Here is a 22,125-nt window from a genome sequence, read left to right on the forward strand (position 1 = left end):
GTAAGAGCACCTATATGTACATAATGGAAATGAAGATGGCTGTTCAGGGAAGACAGCTCTTAGGCTAAGATTAAAAGGGTGAGCCAGGATTTTCAGGGGAAAAATAAAGAATATCCCAGACAGATTAGAAAACAGAGGCTTGGAAGCAGACAGCGCAAAGGGTATTCAAGAAATCAGGATTTTGCAAGAGGAAGAGTGGATAGAATTCTGACTATAGCTGGAAGGGGGCTAGATAAGAAAAGGCATTAAATACCATGTTACGTAATTTTATCACCTTCTACCTGTCCGATGAGATAAAGAAGTAAACATGGCCTCCTCCCTGCAGCTTAGTCTAGAGGACAACGTCCAGGGAAACAAGAACGCAGTTTTTCAACACTTTTCCTGTCTCTAGCTCTTTGCACACACTCAGCTGCCTCCAGAAGAATGCTCTCTCTACATTCCCTTTCCCCAGCCATCCCTAGCCTACCTAATTCCTTTCTCAAGACTCACATTAAATGACCCTTGTTCCAGGCAGCCTTCTCGGACTCTCCAGACTAAATCAATCAATTCCACTTGCTATATACTTCAAAGCATGCTGTGATTCTTCTTGGTAACTACAGTTAGAAGTCTTTGTCTTCCTTTCTAAACTGTAAGCTGTGCGAATACAAGAGTCTAGTAATAAATGAATAAATTTTAGAACATAATTTAATCTTTCCTGATCACTCAGGTGTATTATAAAAAAACCCTAAATGACTGAATTTATACATTTCAGGTATATAAGACTACATATAGGTCTCTTCCTCATGGCTCTAGCATGCTATACACTTCAAGTACTTGTCTCTTTACTTTTTCCTTCTCCTCTCAAACCATAAATTGTCACTTCCTACTACCCTTAAGTCTACATTTCTAGCAGATTCCAAGTACGTCTAATTCGCAGCTATTTCCTGAGCTAAGCAGATAAACTGAGTTATAAAGGATACAACTAGCAAAGACTAAATTATAATATGTAGTTTTTGAGGGGGGGGCGGTGGAGGGGAAGGGTGTGGTGGAACAACAGAACAGGGATGTAGGGAGACATGATACTCTTTTATAAGCAAACTATTTAAACATCACTGCATGATTTCTATTGTAAACAAAGTGTTTTATTTTTGCTAACTTTGGATTTTCTGTGTTATATTAAGTTCAAATACTTGTTAATACCTGTTTCTTCAAATAAAAAGCTGAAAAGAAATCTGAAAATAAATATTCCATTGTGTAAAAGAATGACCTGAAAAAAATCAGTCCAAGATACTGAGGGAAAAGTATCTGAATTTTCATCAATTCGAGGCATACACTTTTTCCCACTTACAAATACATGAAAGTGGATTGTGTCTCACAATTAAGGCCTTAACAATAACTGGCAATATTTTTTCTTTCTTAGTTTTACATAAAATAATGGTGCACCTAACTGACGGCACCTTAGATTTGATGAAATGCGTATTATAAAAATATTCATGTACATGACTTTCTCAACTAGATAATGCTTAATACATTCCATCTCTCTTGCCCCACTAAGATGAAAAATCAAATGCTCATATTAATGATGCTGGCAGGAGGCAAAAACCAGTATGAAAGAAAAAAAAGTAGCGATTTGGTTTCACTGAAAAATCTTACATCAAGAGATTATGGGCCTCTACCAATGAATGGACCAAATGAAAACTTTGCTTAAGAAACCTTTAGTGAAATCCCTCAGAACCCTTACTTTCTGGGGAAAGTATCTACGTTAGCTATGTGGTATATAATCATCGTAACAGTTAACAAAATTATTTAGTTATTCATTGTTGAATAAACAGAAAGGCATCTCCTCCAGGTTCCTAAGGTCAATAGTCTGAGTGGTCCTCCATATTTCAGGACCATTAATTTAGTGTAATTTACAACATTATTATTCTCTAAAAGCATTATGCAACTAAATATGCTTCTTGAATTACTAGCAATATAATCACTAATGTAACTTTCAATTCTAAACTATCGTAATCACAAAAACATGGAACTTTTCATTTAAATACAACTGTAAAAATTAGATACACTCAATTAGTCTGATCTTTATACAAAATAAAAACTCTCCAAAAAACTTACAGACCTTTTGTTATTTTTTTCTCCTCAGGGGCAAAAGTATAAACCAACTGCTTCTAGAAATGATTAAGTTATTACTATTCTTAAGTTACTATTATTCTCAAACATTTTCTCTTCAAATAATTAGGTAAGCATCAAAAGAAATATTTCCACTAGAGCTAATGAACAAAAGAAAAGAAATCGAGAAACAAGTTCTAGAAAATATGCTACAAATAATAATGTCTGTTGACGAGAGATATTTTTAAAGAGATAATTGAACAAGAACATTTATCTTACAATCATCACTACAGAGTAAAAACACTAACAAATTACTTTGTTTTTTAGTACCTACCTTTGTCTGGGAACTATAAAGAGTGCCCGTACCAACTTCTTCCTATTCGCTTTTGTATTCATGTTCATGCAAAAATCCATTGCTGCCTAAAGGAGAAAAAAGCAAACTTTTTTCCTTAAAAAAAAATATATATAAATTTAGCTAATGAAAGCAGAAACCATGCATGCTACAAAGGACTTCTACTTGTTCCTAAACACTTCAAAATGGTTTTAGAACACTAGTATTGTAAGCATATGCCAAACTAAAAGATCATGAAAGCTTAAAGTCTTCTCTCCTTTTAGATCTCAAAATACATGTCTCATAAACTTTTTAATTACAACCTAGAGTTAGAAACAGAAAGCCAAGTGGGTGGACTGAAGACCTGCCATGAATTGTTTGGCAAATAACTATATGAAATGGCAATTAATGCCTCTGAGCTCAATGAAGTCAGGTAAACCAACATTAATATTGGAAAAATATTCTGACAGAATTAGAAAGTAGCAAGAATAGTTCTTGCCAGGAACCAAGAAAATTATTAATGCTAATAAGGATAATCAAAAAAGAACAAAGATAAACTAGAAATGAGAGAAAGGTATATATTATTCTCAGGAACATGTAAAAATAAGTGCCTCAGCATTGACTAAAAAGGTTTAGTTTAGTGTCAACAATCAGATTTGACAACTTAAAGAAACCACATCACAGGACTGCAATAAATACCCACAACTGTTATCTAGTGTAGCAACCTACCATTCTATACTGTAGTAACAAAGAAGTGTTTATTTCATCACTATGTCTGACATATAAGCGTGAAAGAAAAGCTGAGAGGTATGTGTTCTAGGAAGCCACTGGAAAGCAAAAATATGAGTAACTGGTATTTTTAAAACATATGCATGTATACTTTAAAATGTTAAAGATTTTCAGTATATTTGGTTTAAGAAAAGTAAGTTATACTTTAAAAAGGAATAAACTACCTTTAAATATACTTTTGAGGATTTCAAATATTATCCTTCCATAGGTTCACATGTAATGTAATGATTATTTTATCATTAATCCTAATCCTTAATCTGATAATCTCTTGATTATCAGATGCACATAAAAGATCCAGAGTTTCCAGATCTATTAAGGATTTCTACTCTTGCTATAGACAGAATGTACTGAAATACCTCCCATTTCGTTAAATCTTTTGAGGAAATGGCACAGCTAACACTGATTAGATTCAAACCTGGAACACTAACTCACATTGCAAGTATTCACCAAGATCAAAATTTTACATCAACATTAGTCAAGAGAGTAAAATCAATTTAAAATTTTCTTCTGCTTGTAAAGAGAGTATAATAAATGTTATTAAAGCTTACATTTTATAATGGTAAAGTTTATCATAGCTAATTAAAATAACAATGAGAAAGGAGAAAATACAATAAATTTCCTATGATCAATTCACCCATAGGCAACATTGAAAAATTCTGGACCTAATAAATAGAAATCCCAAAGTCATGTACTCAGAAAATAAAATAGGTAATACCAGAAAAGTTCACACACACAAACTCTCAAACCAACATTTTTGAAAATATTAAAAAACATTTTAAATGGCCAATAATGGCTTATGTCTCACCGTAAATTAGAAAACACAAAAAATAAAATGTATTTCAGTAACTACTTTAGAACACTATCCTTTGAAATACCTAAGTACTTTGCATATTCTACCTAAATAAATTTTATGAAGACAGAGAAGGCAATAATCACTTCACAATAATCAAAAGCCACTTAGGTGGAAAAAAAAACCTACAATGTTCACAACTCTCCACGGATCAGGAGTCCGTAAAGCATGTCAATGCCTAACACACAGTAGGGGTTCAGTAAGTATATAGAATAAATAAATAAAAGACAAGATGAGTAGAAAAACTGTAAGAATTACTAAATTTCAGAAAATTAAAAGGAAAAAAAGCTTCATATGTATATTAATTCTTAGATTTAACCAGTCTTGTCCTTTTGGGAGAAATGGAAGCAAAAGGAGTCTCCCTGGTGGTATCTATTTGCCTGAGGAACAATTGCTGATTGACAACTCAGTAAGCAGTATTATGAAAACTTGTTTCAAAACAATTTAGGTCAATGAAAGACAGTTCAACAATCATTTCTTATTTTATTAAGTAAAAATAAATTCTTCTGATCATCAAATGTATGCAGAAATAAACATTAAAAAAATAACAAATAAACACTACCATGAATGACATTACTCACAGAAGTTACCTAAATAAAATTTTCACTCTGGTTTCTATATTGTTACATAATTATTGAATTCAAAGAATTCTTAGATTTTTCTGTTTCCCAATTACTTTTCCCTCTTAAGCCATTTGGACCTTTGTGAATGTATATGGAAGAAATACCTTTCACAAGGACGCTGACTCCCCAGAGGAACCCACTGGAGTCCAACAGGGAAGAGTGGCCCATGTGACCCTCAGAGGGCTAACTCAGAATTTACTATACAGTCATTACTGGCAAGAGCTCTTAATACTGAGCGGGTCGCTACAGGATACCTTCCAATGCAGACTCAGAAAAATAATGCTACTATATACAAAATGGCTAAGTTCCTTCTCACCTTCAATTTTCATGCTAGTACTCAAAATGGGGTACAGGGATGGAGCATAAGTGTCAAGGTATCTCTCTGTCATCCTCTGTTTATGTCTCATGAATGAATATATGAAAATCTGGCAGGGGAAAGATTCAATCATATTTCAAACTTGCTAAGTTTTTGAAAACTGTACATTGACCTAATCACTCCAAGAAGTAAGCCAATTTGGAAACAGTTTCGAGCCTACTTGATTACATGAATAGTTACTGAAATACATCTACATTATTTGAAGGAGAACTAAACGAGCTCAAAGTTGAAAAATAACCTAACCACTGTAGTTCTCTATAGGAGACTGTCAAAGCATTATGGGGAAAAATATGATTATATTACACTTTGACAAAAAAATGGCTTAAAGCAACAGTTTCCAAACTTTGGGTCTCAAGTGCCCTTTACTTCATACTCTCAAAAATTAAGGACCTGAAAGAACTTTGTTTACATGGGTTACATTTATCATCATTTACTGTACTAGAAATTAAAACTGAGAGACTTTTAAAATATTATTTCACTTAAAAATACCAATAAATCTATTAGTTGTTATTTGTTTTTGGAAATAACTACATACTTTTCAAGAAAAAAAATTTAGTGCCAACAGTGGTACTTTTTTAGAAAATAGCTAGATTTTCGTATCTACTCAAGCATTCAATCTGTCATGATGTGTTTTGTTTTTTGGATGAAGTAAATGAAGAAAATCCAACTTCACATATACATAGCTAGAAAAGGGAGATGTACTTTAATATACTTTCCACTAATTGTAGATATTCTTTGATACTACCCCAAAACTTGACAAGTGGTAGTTTCCTAATGGTTAGCTGCAATGTGGAACCAAAATCAATTTTTCATGCTATATTAAAATCCACTGGTCTAACTTGCATTTTTGAGTGAATCTTTAACACCCAAGCAAGATTCTGTGAACACTGTCTCGTAGTCACTTAGAACAATGGTTCACTGAGCGATGCAGATCTTCCACACACATAATTTTATGTATTTAAAATTACATTATTTAATATCATTGCAAATTTCATCAGAAAAGTCCTATCGATAAAATCTCTTCAGAAAAGAATTGGGAAGGTATCAAATCAAGCTTATGGTGGTAGATACAAGTTTTCCAAAATTCTAACTTTTGTTGAAAACTCCCAATTCGTTCATTGGTAATAAATACTTTATTGCTGTCCTTGAAGTGACAGGCTCACCTTGTTCATGTTGGAAAACTATCTGCTAAATACCCAAGTCTGAGTTAACACAGTTTGCCCATCACTTCGTTCAAGTAAAAATGGTATTCTATGAAAAAAGCAACTAGTTCAGCTTGCAACTCAATCACACAAGTGGTTTTTTGCAAGACAACCTTGAGAAAGTGGAAGTGCCTTATATGCAATCCCCATTTTTTCAGATTAAAAGGATGTGTATTCAAAGATTAAAAGGAAATAAAATCACAAATTTTTACAGAGTCATCAAGGAGATTCTTAAATGAAAGTAGCACTCTCTTTTTAATTACAAATGCATGGCAGTGAAGAATACAAAGGCTACTAGTACAGTTTGCACCCACTCATGCTAAATTGCCACTTGCTTTTGCAAATGTCAAAAACAATGAAAAGGCGTGGCTTGGGGGGGAACCCTAATATTGGTATGATAAGAATTTTAACCTTACAGACCTCATGAAAACGCCTCAGAAGACCCCAGGAATTGACAAAGCATACTTTAAGAATTTCTGGTCTAAAACCGTATGTTCCAAACAGTGGGGTCCCTATATGAAGGGGAGAAGTGTCAAGCCAATTCTAGACACAGTTTCACACTCAAAGATAATATCTACAAATTGGCTCCAATTTTCTATGTTTATTTTGGATTCCCATAAAAGATTCCACTTGAAGAAATAGTTCATTCTATGGCTAAAACAGTCCAAAACCCACAAATATTCCTAATTAGAGCTATCCCACAAGGTCTATGTGCTTGCATAAAGTTAAACCATGACAATTATACCTTGTCTATCAGATCTCGGTTGACACAGTTGGGCAACTGCTGGAGGAAAGCATCTACTATGAGCTTGAGATGAGATCCAGTGCTGGCTTCTTCATCCTCTTGTTCTAATATAAAATTAATTTTTAAATAGGTTAAAAAAAATACATAGAGACAATACACAGAGACAAGAATAGAAACATTCTATTATAAGTTATTTGGCAAATAGATTATCTACAGCTTTTCTTATGGAAAAATGGAAGCCTTTTTTGAGCTATTACCCTAAAGTTTGGGTATATCTCGAATCAGAACCCAAAGACACTACAGTCTTTCAGATATCGAATATGAAAAGGCAAACTTTTGCCTTAGACACAAAAACTTAAACATAAATTGCATGTAGTTTTATAGTAAATTTGTTATTTTTATCTGCTGAGCATCCCTCCCCCATGTCTTCAAGTAGTAACAGCCCTCCCATCACTTGCTTGCCTTTGAAGGCAACCCATGGGATTCTGATAGGGAAGGGCACAGCCAAAGCACAGCACACCACCTTCCTCTTAGCCACAAGCAACCATGACACAGGATTAGCCAAATCCTTCCATGATACTTATGTACAAGCACTGAGACAGACTCTCTTTTCCTTTGATGTTAATAGCTGATAGGATCTAGGGCAGCCTTCAACCATGCCCACCCTCCCTTCATGACATGGAGAAAAGAAAACCGACAGTAGGAAACAATGAAGACAACAGAGAAATAAGCAATACTGACAAAAGGTATCCTTTTAATAAAAAAATCCCAGCTAATAAATGGATAAAGAAAATGTGGTGTATATACAGATATATATAAAATGGAAATATTACTCGACAATAAAAAGAATGAGATCTTGCCATTTGCAACAACAAAGAGTATAAGGTTAAGTGAAGTAAGTCAGAGAAAAACAAATACCAAAGGACTTCACTCATATGTGGAATTTAAGAAACAAACAAATGAACAAAGAAGAAAGAGACAAACATAAAAGACTCTGAAATACAGAGAACAAATTGGTGGTTGCCAGAGGGGAAGCAGGTGGGGCAGGCAGATGAAATAGATAAAGGGGATTAAGAGTAAACTTATCATGATGAGCACTGAGTAATGTACAGAATCACTGAATCATCATATTGTACAGCTGATGCTAATATAACATACTGTATGTTAATTGTACTTCAATAAAAAGTCCTAACTAATAAAGAAACCTAATAGGAAGTATGTAGGGAATAATTAACAATATAACATTTTTATTACTAAATACAAAACATTACTCAATTATAAAGACAAATAAAATTGTAACAAATAAACTGATCTACTAGTTGTCTTTTTATCTCTCAACCATTTTAGAATAACTTTCAAATACTTTTATGTTAAGACTGTAAAGATTATACCATGAATTAAATTCATGACAAACTAGCAAGTAAAGAAGCAGAAGAAATATCTATTAAGATATTGAGAATTTAGATGATCATTAAAACATGTATTCACATTACGTGGGACATATCCTGTTTCTATTCTAAATCAAATTCCAAAAAAGTGATGGCCTGGAAACAACAGGAAAATAGAGAATTAAAAAGTAAAGCAAGAGCTCTGTGTATAAAAATTAATCAAAAATTAAATCATTAGCAAAATAACACTTACCTTGCTCATCCAGAAGTTTCTTTGTGAGATCCTCTGCTTCATCTCCACCCTCTAACTCCAAGGTATCATCATTAATTTCTAGGTTCTCCAACTCAAGTTCTAAATCCTCAGGATTTGATACCTCTTTATTATCCTTTGGTTCTTTCGTCTCTATTTGAAAACAAAGAATCAGTATCTCTGAATTAAAAGTCATACTGAAATCCTGCCACAAAAATAGGTAAGGATTCATAAAATCTGCATCATTTGTCTTAGAATCTACATATATACCTGGCAATAAACTTGAGTATATATTTAATATACTCAGATTTTATAAAAATAGTACACTCATTGAGAACAAAGACCATAACTTCTTCGATTCTATATGCCATCTATTAACCGAAGGAATGGAGGGATGGATGGATGGATGGAGACATACATGGCATGAGGATCTGTGGTAAAGAGAGGAAAATAAAGCTGATCAGATAAAGTGGACTCAGAATAAGGTGGGTCTCAAACTCCATGACGACAAGTTCAGACTTTCTCTTTTATACAGTATGAGTTGTGCTGGGTCATGAGCAGGAGATAACATTTAAATGTGAGGTGATGTGAAAATTGACTTACCAACAATACACAAGATAAATCAAAAAAGACTAGATGTAAAAAGACCAATTAGGGAAACATCCTTATAATTTAGATGTCAGGGGTTACAGGAAATAAATAAAAAATGCAACAAAACAAATGGCCAGGAGTTGGTAATAAGGCTCAACAGAAAGGATAAAAAAAAAGAGGAACTAAACCTAATTTCAACAATATTGTCATAATGTTGATCACTGTTGCTGACAGGTAATTGCCAGTTCACTGTATTAGCCTTACTTTTGTGTTTGAAAATTTTCGTAAATAAAAAAACAAAAAAACCTGAGTTCAAGACTTTATGCTTAAAAGAGTGGTAGACTTAGGGTGTCAACTGAAATTATATTTTTCAGCTTCATCTCTTACAATCTCTAGCCTCATAATTTCTGCATTGAAAGCAGAAATGTTTTACTGATACATGACGCCATCCCATATTTGGAAGAATCAAAGCTCTCATATGGACTGGTTTTGCTGCCTCTATTGGAGACAATTTTCTCATTCATTCACCCTTCCATTCAACTAAGACTTAAATTCTTACTACATGCTAATACTGTTCTAAACAACAAGGATACAACTTTGTACCAGACAAAAACCCCTGCCCATATGGAGCATACACTCACTCCCCAGTATTCTCTGATGTCTGACTATCAAAAAATCAACATTTACTGATCGGCTACTGTGTATTCAAAACTATGCTAAGCTGCTGAACATTCACAAAAAGCTTAAAGTGTGGCTCCTGCTCTCAAGAAATGTACAATCTATCCAAAAAAATTAAATTAATATACACAAGGGAGTCAGAGGGGTATGGTGAGGAGAGGATTCCAAGCAGAAAACACAATGAGGGAAGGCCATGAAGCAAGAGGACTGGCCTGTTGCAGACACTGAAAAGGAGAAAAAAGTAAGGGTAATGTGGTATCAGATACTGGAGAGGAAGACCTAAGCCAAACTATGCAGGGTCCAAGAGACAATGTTAACAAGTTTACATTATATTCCAAATAAATGCAAAGCCATTAAAAGATAGGAGAGTAAAATTAATTTTTTAGAATGTATAGAAGGCAGCAAGAGCAAATCCAGGGCAGCCAGGGAGGAAGTAATACACAGTGGCCCAGGTTAAGAGACGACAGTACCTTAGATTAGAATAGTAGCAATAAGACAAAACCAATCTGAGATATATGTAAAAGGTTGAATTAACTAGACTTGATTACTACAGTGACTGTTCCTTCCTCTTCTATCTGACCCTGAAAAACACTGACATTTAAAAGGCCAAATGAAAGTGGAAGATGAAGATAAGCAGAGAAGACAGGAAGGCTTAGTGTCACAGAAGCCATGGAATGGAAATGCTCCACAAGGGAAATACTAAACTGTGTTGAATGGTTTGAGAGATCAAATGAGACAGAGACTGGAAACTGCCCATGAGATACAGCAACATGAAGGTGATGGGTAATATTGGCAAAAACAGTTTCAGGGTAGAGGTGAGGCTGGAGCCAGATTGGAGTAGACTAATAAGGAAGTAAGAAAGTGAACAATCAGCATCTTTCAAGAGGACTACATAAAAAAAGAGATTAGGACAGTAGCTGACAAGGGATGGGAGGCCCAGGAGGTTTCAGAGTATTCACAATTTGTTTTGATCTGTTTTGTTTTTTAAAGATGAGAATATGTTTGAATAGAGATTAAGGATCCAGTAGACAGAGGGAGGGAGAGAGAGAGTTCAATACCAAAGAGATCAAAAAGAGATAATGGATTGCAATAGGGTTCTGTAGAAAGAAGGAAACAAGAATCAGAGCAAGAAGATGGACTGGCCTTATATAGAAGGTGTAAAATTTCACCTTATCACCCAGGGAAGAAAAATTCTATAAGCCCTAAGACAGGTAGACTTATAAACCAGAAGGGGCACACTGTGGAGGGAGTTCTATCTAATGGCTTCCATCTTCTCTACGAAGTACTATATCGCACATCATCTTCTGCTAAAGAGGGAAGCAGAACAAAAACCAGAGAAAGAATGAAAATGTGTTATTGAGTCAACTGCTGTCAAGTTTCCATGCAGTGTTGAGAACCTGGTTGAGGTTGGTGACCATGAATTTATCAAGTTATCAAGCTATCTAACTGATCATCTCTAGGAAAGCTCAAGAGTTTGGATACAGAAACCAATATGGCAGATGACTAAGTTCATCCAGGGCTGAACTTGACAGGCATGTATGAATGAAAGACAAAAGGAGAAAGAATGTGTAAGAGAAACATTAAAAATGTATACCAGCATGCAATCTAGAAAAGAAGGTAAGTGAAGGCAGGTGGAGACTAATGGAAGGCCAAAAAAAATAAAAATAAATAAAAATTTAAAAATAAAAAAAAACTGAGGGAGCCAAGCAAGGGACTAGAGGTCTCAAAAGAGGCAGAAGAGGGGCAGTGAGGGGACCTGAGAAAGTACGGTGAAAGGACAGAGATATTTAAGTTAGTGGTTTGAGGTGATTTCAGGGGTGGTGCAGTTTGGGAAGATTAATTTCCATCATACTGGTAAGAATGAAAGGCAAAGAGAGATGCCTTAAGTTCAAGCCAGTTACTAGTAAAAACTGTCCTGTAATTTTTTATCCACAGAATACCTCTACCAAATAAAATGGCATTTTCTTTCTTTTAATATGTTCAACTGCTTAGTCAGTCACCAAATTTAATCTATTCATTCCTGGGTACATTTCTGTATGTAAGACCATATCTCCCCCCTTCTCTTCTTTCTTATTACTGTTCCTATGACTGATCTCTTACATTACTAAAACAGACCTGCTGGTCCACACCATATTTCTAATTTATCCTATATACCACTGACAGAGTAACCTTTAACAGAAAGTAACAAAACAGAGTAACAAAAAGCTGTGTATCAATCACATCTACGCATCTATGTTATTTAAACTTCAAATAAATGGTATTCACGGTCGGTAGCAAGACAGTCCAAACCAATTTCTCACTACCCTCCTAATTTATTACATCTTCTAAAAAGGCAAAATGAATTATTTGATCCTTACTTCCTTTCCAAACATACTAGATAATTTCCAGCTTCTATGTCTTTTTTTCATGCCATTTGCTCTACTTGAAAGGTTCACCCCAGTATCTCTTGTCAAAATCCAAGTCAAGCTTCAAAAAGTCTGTCACAAAGGTCCATTTCTTCCAGAGTTTTATCTGATCTCCAACCATGGTTACTGCCCCCATGGTCTTTTTTTTTTTTTTTTAAAGATCTGAGAGAGTGCACGCACACATGTGCACGTTTGGGGGGCGGGGGCAAGGGAGAGGAACAGAGAGAATCCCAAGCTGTCTCCCCTCTGAGCACGGAGTCCCATGTGCAGGGCTCTATCTTACAACCCTGAGATCATGACCTGACATCAAGAGTCAGAAGCTTAACCGACTGAGCCACCTAGGTGCCCCTGGCCCCACTGTCTTAACTGCCACACTTCTTTGTACTTTTCCTATGGCCCCACTCCTACTCTCCTTCATATTCTAATTCTTTGAGGCCCTGGCTGCTCCCCACTAATGTGACTGTAAGTCCACAGACTTGCTCATATTTGTCTCGCCCATGTCCCTCAGTACATAATCTCACGAGAGGTTGAGACCCTAAACGTACTACCTCAAAGAAAACCAAGTATTAGAACCCTTCAAGTAAGTCAAATTTGAATGATGCTATGAAAAACCTAGACCGTGGCAGAAAGAAATATTGAGGTAACTAATGTTTTAGAAACTACTCCTCAGGGCTTCAATTATGAGGAGATGCCTTCTGAAAAACTTTTAACTGACAAAACTGAGCAGTAGGTATCTAAAATGAGCATTTTATATATATTTTCCTTATATTTCCTGAAATATTTCAAATATTTCAACACTACTCTCCATAAAATATAAAGTAAAATTTACCTTAAGGTAAGGACATCTTTGAGATTAACCAAGAAGTTTTTCTATCTTTATGGTACCACAAGGGTCCTTGTAAGGTGTTCTCACCACAGGATGACCTCAACTATCATTTTCACAAAAATAGCCTAATTTTTGGAATACTACTCAGTCATCAAAAAAAAAAGAAAGAAAGAAATCTTGCCATTTGCAACGACATGGATGGAACTAGAGGGTGTTATGCTAAGCAAAATAAGTCAATCAGAGAAAGACATGTATCATATGATCTCACCGATATGTGGAATTTAAGAAACAAAACAGAGGATCATAGGGGAAGAGAGGAAAAAACAAAACAAGATGAAATCAGAGAGGGAGACAAACCATAAGAGACTCTTAAGCATAGGAAACAAACAGAGGGTTGCTGGTGGGGGGATGGGGTAACTGGGTGAGGGCATTAAGAAGGGCACGTAATGTAATGAGCACTGGGTATTACATAAGACTGATGATCACTGACCTCTACCTCTGAAACCAATAATACATTATATGTTAACTGAACTTAAATAAAAATAAAATTTTAAAAAATAGCCTAATTTTCATGTTCAGTATACTTTAACTTAGATTCTGAAGAATGTTATAAAAAGATATTGTTTTATTATTCTTCTTTCAATTAGTATTCAGCACCACCTTATCCCCCATTTAATATATATGTTATATATGAAAAAAGAGAACAAAACTGATCCTTTAAAGAAAAACTTTAAGTTATAAGTCAATCAGAGAAAGACAAGTATCCTATGATCTCACTGATATGAGGAATTTGAGAAACAAGACAGAGGATCATAGGGGAAGGGAGGGAAAAATGAAACAAGACGAAATCAGAGAGAGAGACAAACCATAAGAGATTCTTAATCTCGGGAAACAAACTGAGGGTTGCTGGGTGGGAGGGATGGGGTGGATGGACACTGGGGAGGGTATGTGCTATGGTGAGCACTGTGAATTGTATAAGACTAATGAATCACAGACCTGTACCCCTGAAACAAATAATACATTACATATTAAAAAAAAAAAAAACTTTCAGTTAAAAACTTCTAGTGTTTGGGTGATAATATGTTACTACATATGTTACCTGTAACACATGCACCACTGTGGTGGGAATGTTGACAGTGAGGGATGCTGTCCATGTGTGGAGGGACTGGGAATATGAGAACTGTGTTCTTTCAGCTTAATTTTGCTGTGAACCTAAAACTTTAGCTCTAAAAAATGAAGGTAGTATTAAAAAAAAAAGTTTCTGTGTGTCAAAGTACATTATCAATAAAGTAAAAAGACAATCTTTAGAATGGGAAAAATATTTGCAAATCTGGTAAGGGTCTAATATCCAGAATATTTTAAATTCTTACAACAAAAAGACGACTTAATTAAAAAATAGACAAAGGACTTAAAAAGACATTTTCCCCAGCAAAGATATGCAAATGGCCAACAACCACATGAAAAGATATACAACATCACTAGTCATTAGGAAAATGTAATCAAAACCACAATACCACCTTTACACCCACTAGGACAGCTGTAGGAAAAAGAAAATCATATAATAACAAGTGTTGGTAAGGATATAGAGAAATGTAGGAATGTTAAAATAGTTCAGCCACTGTACACACAGTTTGGGAGTTCTAAAAGTTAAACATAGAAGTTTGTATCTCTTAATCCCCTTCACCTATTTCATCCATCCCTCTGCACCCCCTTCCCTCTGGCAACCGCCAGTTTTTGGGTGTATTAATAAATCTGCTTCTGGTTTTTTCTTTTCATTTGTTTGTTTTTCAGATTCCACATGTAAGTGAAGTCATACGGTACTTGTCTTTGTCAGACTTATTTTACTCAACATAATGTTCTCTAGGTCCATCCAACAACATCCAAGTTGTTGCAAATAACAAGATTTTATTCTTTTTTATTTTATTTTATTTGAGAGACAGTGAGTGAAAGAACACAAGCGGGGCCAGGGGAGGCAGGGCACGCAGGGGCAAAGGGAGAAGCGGGCTCCCTGCTCACGCGGGGCTCGATCCCAGGACCCTGACGCGGGGCTCAATCCCAGGACCCTGAGATCATGACCTGAGCAGAAGGCAAACACTTAACTGACTGAGCCACCAGGTGCCCAAGATTTTATTCCTTCTTATGACTAACACTTTATTTTATATATATGCCATATCCTCTTTATCCATTCACATATATCAACAGGCACTTAGTTTGCTTCCACATTCTGGCTACTGTAAATAGTGCTGCAATAAACAGAGGGGTGCATATATCCTTTCAAATTACTGTTGTTTTCCTTGGGTAAATACCCAACAGTGGAATTAGTGGATTGTATGATATTTCTGTTTTTAATTTTTTGAGAAAATTCCATACTATTTTCTATTTGTAGTACCAATTTACATTCCCACTAACAATAATGAAGATTCCCTTTTCTCCATATCCTCACCAACAACTGTGATTTCTTGTCTTTTTGATACTAGTGATTCAGACTGGTGGGAGGTGATATCTCACTGCGGTTTTGATTTGCATTTCCTTGATGAGTAGTGGTGTTGAGCATCTTTTCATGGTCTATTGGCTATCTGTTCATGGTCTGTATGTCTTCTTCAGAAAAACATATATTCAGATCCTCTGCCCATTTTTTAATCAAATTCTTTGTTTTTTTGGTGTTGAGTTGTAGGAGTTCTTTATATATTTTGTATATTAACCCCTTATCAGATATATCATTTGCAAGTATCTTCTCCCATTCAGTAGTTATTATAATAACTTTGTATGGTGACAGATGGTAACTATACTTACAGTGGTGAGCACTATACAACATACAGAACTGTCTAATCACAATGGTGTACACCTGAAACTAGTGTCAACCATACTTCAATTAAAAAAATAAAACTTAAAAAAATAAAAAAATAAAACAATTACCACATAACCCTGCAATTCCTAGGTGTATACTCAACAAATTGGAAATCGAGACTCAGGTAAGTACATATTCATAGCAGCGCTATTTATAGTATTGACAGTAGCCAAAATGTGGAAACAGCTCAAAAGTCCACTGATGGATAAATGGAAAAACAATTTGTGATACACACACAAAATGAAGTATAATTCAACCATAAATAGGAATGGAGTACTGACAAATGCACAATGTGATGTACCTCCAAAACATGATGCTAAATAAAAGAAGTTAGACACAAAAGATGATACGTTGTGTGACTCCAATTATATGAAACACTAAAAATAGATAAATCCATAGACACAAAATGCAAATTGGTATTTGCCAGGGGCTAGAGGAAGGGAGGAATGGAGAGAAACGCTTAATGGGTACAGGACTGATGGAATGTTTTAGAAGTATGTGTTATAATATTTGTACATCAAAAGCAAAGAATATTACTTTCTAGTTTTACTGTACGGTATGTAAATTACTAATCTTAACATAACTCAAAAAGCAGTGTAACACAGAAATTTAGGGCCCAAGTCATTCATTAACGAGGCTGAAATTTCAGATCCACCACTTACTAGCTGTGTAAGTTACTTAACTCTGGATAGTTACGCAACCCCTTTGTGCCAGTTTCCTCATCTGAAAACAGGGACAACAACAGTAGCTGTGCCTCACAGGGTTATGAGAATTAAAAATTTTTTACTTATAAAGTACTAAAACGATGTTTGGCATGAAGTGATTATTAAATAAAAATTACTATTTTTTTTTACATGAGTTCCCTAATATATATATCAGAATACAAAAATACATTAAAAAAAAAAATTATCTGCTATCTGTTCAAATCCCTGCCACCGTTCCCTCCCAGCTCCCCTCATCTCTACGGTTTGGCAGAATTCCCTTTATAGAACATGGTGTGACTGGCATTCAGGACCTCCCACTACGTCAATGATCTCAGAGCTTGTGATTTCTCTAAATCAACTCTCCCGCACAAAGAGCTAGGGATATCTACACTGCACTACAGAACTAACACTTTTCCTAACAATCCAACTGGGAGCATTTCAGATCTTACCAAGATCTCACATGAATTCATTACATTATAAACAAACATTTTCAAATTATGGCACTGTTGAAAGTATGTCATTTATCACTCTTTCATGCTCCATTCCATTTAATCTAATGACTCAATGTTCATACTGCAAAACTAGTAACTAAAAAAATACTTTTACAAATACTATTTTGAAACTAATTTTTATAGCACTTAATGTAAAAATTTATCCTCTAGAATTTACCTTTGGAATCATCTTTGTTGGAATCTTTATTCTGACAACTTTTCTCGTTATCTTTAAACAAGATGGCTGGAACAAAAGCTTTCAAATCAATGAGGTTCTCATAAAAATTCCGAGCATCTTCATCTTCCCATATACCACCTTCCAAGTCATATTCTCCAGGCTTACCAGGTGTAAAGATATCAATTCCAGGCCCATGCTCTACAATAAAACAAGCCAGAGGGAATTAAAACCATTTCAGGTGTAGTATGCAAAACCACATAACAAGATATTTTATACTTTCAATTTGACAACTGATGAATCTTGAGTGTTTCAATTAATAGAAGCTTCTTTAATCAACAAACTCTCTGGATTGTTTATGCAATCATCTTGAACATCAAATCAGGACAGACTAGAGGACAGCATATGAGAAAGATGTTTTTTCTCTTATATAAGAAATATATAAGCCTGGCCATTCCTAAAACATCCACATCTCCCATAAAGCATTTTTTTTGACTCCCAACCCTCTGTACCACTTATATCACAATTATCTTCACAAGTATACCAAAAAAATTTTAAGATTTTTTTTTTTTAAGCAATCTCTGCACCCAATACGGGGTTCGAACTCACAACCCTGAGATCGAGAGTCACATGCTCTCTGGGGTGCCTGGGTGGCTCAGTCGGTTAAGGATCTGCCTTCGGCTCAGGTCATGATCCCAGGGTCCTGGGATCGAGGCCTAAGTTGGGCTCCCTGCTCAGCAGGGAGTCTGCTTCTCCCTCTGCCTCTGCCCCTCCCCCCACATCCCCACCCCCACCTCATGTGTGCACACATGCACGCATTTTCTTTCCCTCTCTCTCTCAAAAAAAAAAAAGATCACATGGTCTGCCAACTGCACCAGTCAGGTGCCCCAGAAGTAAACCATAAACTTTTAATTAAGAAGCATCCCTCCTTTTGGTATAATCCGTGGTATAAGGCGGGTTGCTATAAATGGTCAAGTGATAAATAAATGGAAAAGAACGAAAGGAAAGACAAAGAAATATAAAGATATTTCAGTAGAAGGCAGAAAACCATGCACATATTTGCACATGTGCATGCACATACACACAGTCTACCCTTTACATACAACTATAAATTCTTAAACTCAGAAGAGTAAAATTAATATCCAACTTCATGATCATGAGGTCACTCATGAATTTATCTATTCTCACTGTGCTTCTCTCCTAACTAGAATTGTAAGTAGGAGAATGATCACGTAGATTAAAAATAACCATAAGAAAATGATTCATTTCATAGGAAAAACAAAACCAAGAGCAAAAACAAAAGCAAAAACAACAGAACACTGGCTCCCTAGCACACTCCTTATATGCCTTACAGCAAATACATTTAAACACAGGACACTAAACCCATATACTGTAAAAGAAAAGACTGAAAAAGTGTAACACTTGTGTAATGAAAAATATAAACAAAAGCAAGGACAAACTAGAAGACAATACTGGCAATATTCATACAAAGAAATTAGTATTCATAATATAAAGAGCCCTACAACCAAAGACCAAAATCCCAATAGAAAAATGGATAAAGCCTCTGAAGAAGTAAGTAAAAGATCATATAAAAAGAACCTTAACTGGGATCGAGCCCCGCATCAGGCCCCCTGCTCTGCGGAGAGCCTGCTTCTCCCTCTCCCACTCCCCCTGCTTGTGTTCCCTCTCTCGCTGTGTCTCTCTCTGTCAAATAAATAAATAAAATCTTAAAAAAAAAAAAAAGAACCTTAACCTCAATACTAATAAGGATAATGTTAAACAAAACTTAACATTTATCACTTCGACATGCTAGATTATGTTTAAAAGATGGATATCAGCAAATGTTGACAAGACCATAGGGAAGTAAGCAATCTCATATCTAGAATATAAATTAATACAGCATTAAGGAGATGTCATCTGTCAGTATCTATCAATATTTATTTTATTTTATTTTTAACATTTTATTTACTCATTTGACAGAGAAAGAGCACAAGCAAGGAGAGCGGCAGGCAGAAGGAGATGGAGAAGCAGGCTCCCCTCTGAGCAGAGAGCCCGACATGGGGCTTGATCCCAGACTCTGGGATCATGACCGGAGCTGAAGGCAGGCGCTTAACCGTCTGAGCCACCCAGGCGTCCCAGTATCTATCAATATTTAAAATAAGTATAATCGGGCGCCTGGGTGGCTCAGTTGGTTAAGTGACTGCCTTCAGCTCAGGTCATGATCCTGGAGTCCTGGGATCAAGTCCCGCATTGGGCTCCCTGCTCAGCGGGGAGTCTGCTTCTCCCTCTGACCCTCCCCCCTCTCATACTCTATCTCATTCTCTCTCTCAAATAAATAAATAAAATCTTTTAAAAAATAAAAAATAAAATAAAATAAAATAAGTATAATCTTTGATCCTGCAAGATTCCTTTTAGGAATGTATACCAAAGAAATAAAAGAACATGTGAAGTAAGATTTACAAGGATATTTGCCGTAGCACTGTTTGTAACAGAGCAAAACTGAACAGAATCTAAATATCTACCAATAAGAGCTGACAAACTGCATTTATACACTCCATAATATTAATCAGATACTAAAAGAATGAAGCATATCTATCTGAACTCAGTAATTTCTCAAAAATATGTTATTGAAAGAGAAAAGTTAATACAAAATAACATTACATAAATTAACAATAAAGCTATGTATCAATATCTGATTATATATTTTACATATATATTTTGTACTAAAAAGTCTGGACAGATTCATATCAAACTCTTAACCATGGATAGCTTGGAAAATGGAATGCATAAGATAGGAGACTTTCACTTTCTACTCTGTAATATGCATGAATATTTTACATATATGAAAAATGTATTTGCACAGTAATTATAAATTGTGAAAAAATCAACTTCTGAGAAGCAAAAAAAATGCTACAAAGTCAAAAAGCAGTAGATAATCATGGGAAACTATTTGCAATGCATATGACAAAGAATAATTTCTTTAATATGCAAAATGCTTTTATAATTCAATTAAAAACATAAATATTTGATTAAAAAGAAGAGGCAGGGTGGCTCAGTCGGTTAAACATCTGCCTTCGGCTCGGGTCATGATCCCAGGCTCCTGGGATCGAGCCCCACATCAGGCTCTCTGCTCAGAGGGAAGCCTGCTTCTCCCTCTGCCTGCCGTTCCCCCTACTTGTGCGCTCTCTCTCTCTCTGTGTGTCAAATAAATAAATAAATAAAAATCTTTAAAAAAAAAAAAAAAAAGAAGAGGCAGGGGTATTCAAACCAGTATGTCACAGAGAAACATATATATGTATGTATGTGTATGTATACATACACATATATATATATAAAACAGCCAATAAACTTAAAGAAAAGATGCTCAACCTCAGAAGATAAAAATCAAGAACTACAATACAGTAAGAACGTTAAGAAAACACTCGTTCTCACATAGCTAGTGGCATATAAATTTCTTTAGAAGCATATTTAACTTTATATATTTAAACTTAAAATGCATATACCCTATGGAAGTGTTGAATCACTATACTGTACACCTGAAACTAATATTACACTGTATGTTAACTGACTGGAATTTAAATAAAAACTTAAAAAATAAAAAATAAAAATAAAATGTAAAAAAAAGAGTAGTTGCAGAATAGTATATATAATATGATCTCATTTCAGCACGGCAGGAACAAATATTCTGATCATTTAAAAGTTTCGGCCTCTTCAGGCCAAGATGAGGTACCAGTGACCTAAAACAACTAAAAAAAACAGGCAAACAATATATATGAGTTTTTGAACACAACATCAGATAGCACAGGAAACTGATCCCTAGAGACAAGAAACAAAAAACCTGAGCCCTACAATTAACTGCTCTAGCTTATTGCCTGATAGATTTTCCAGGCTACAGCCAAGTTAAGGGGGAAGTGAAGCAGACCCAAGCAGTCTCTGTGAGACGAGAACGACAGAAGCTGAGAGTGTGGGAAAGATTCTAGACCACGTGGCTAGATAGTGCAGGACAGAGTACCAGAGAGGAAAAAGCACAGAAACAGACCTTAAAGATCAGCAGAGAACTCCCCCTGAATGTTCAGCGGAACACTGATCAGCGCCTATGTGTAAGGGAACTAGTTGAGACTGGGAAAATAACTACTCATGAATCTTCCAATTCATGGGAAATCAGGGGAGTACAGAAGGATATTGCTTCTGTAATAGGGAAAATTAGCCCTAGACTAAAGGCTGGTCTGATCCCACCTAACAAAGCCAACCTGAAAAGGATAAAACTGTTTCCAAGTAGCTTAACTGTGTCCCAGAATTAAGGTCAATGATGTTTCTAAGAATACAAAACTATCCAGCAGTTTTCCAATTTAAACATGATGAAACATGCAAAAAGTAGAAAAAAATACAAGAGCTGTAGAGGAGATCAATTACTTAATCAATTAAAACCAATGCAGAAGGGATGCCTGGCTCAGGTCATGATCCCAGGGTCCTGGGATCAAGCCTCGCATCAGGCTCCCTGCTCTGCGGGAGGCCTGCTTCTCCCTCTCCCACTCCCTCTGCTTGTGCTCCCTCTCTCACTGTGTCTCTCTCTGTCAAATAAATAAAATCTTAAAAAAAAAAATGCAGAAATGACATACATGATAAAATTAGTAGACAAGGACATTAAAACAGATATTCTAACTATATTTCATATACTCAACAAACTAGGAGATAGACTAAGCATGTTTGAGACCATGGAAAATAAAACCAGCTTTGAGAGATAAAAATTACATTTCTATATAAT

The 22,125-nt window shown here is 35.4% G+C and overlaps 1 protein-coding gene across 5 annotated transcripts in view; it reads right to left on the bottom strand.

Annotated features, from left to right (window-relative positions):
• UPF2 (UPF2 regulator of nonsense mediated mRNA decay) overlaps nt 1-22,125 on the bottom strand; it is a 109,070-nt gene that overhangs the window by 65,552 nt on the left and 21,393 nt on the right. For all 5 annotated transcript variants that reach the window (XM_078075143.1, XM_078075140.1, XM_078075141.1 and 2 more), the window contains exons 5-8: nt 17,364-17,561; nt 8,646-8,795; nt 7,005-7,108; nt 2,423-2,508 (exon numbers count right to left, since the gene is read on the bottom strand). In XM_078075143.1, the coding sequence (XP_077931269.1) occupies nt 2,423-2,508; nt 7,005-7,108; nt 8,646-8,795; nt 17,364-17,561 (538 nt within the window). The remainder of the gene's footprint in view (nt 1-2,422; nt 2,509-7,004; nt 7,109-8,645; nt 8,796-17,363; nt 17,562-22,125) is intronic.

The sequence above is a fragment of the Halichoerus grypus genome, chromosome 6 (genome assembly GCF_964656455.1).
Source record: "Halichoerus grypus chromosome 6, mHalGry1.hap1.1, whole genome shotgun sequence".
Classification (NCBI taxonomy): domain Eukaryota; kingdom Metazoa; phylum Chordata; class Mammalia; order Carnivora; family Phocidae; genus Halichoerus; species Halichoerus grypus.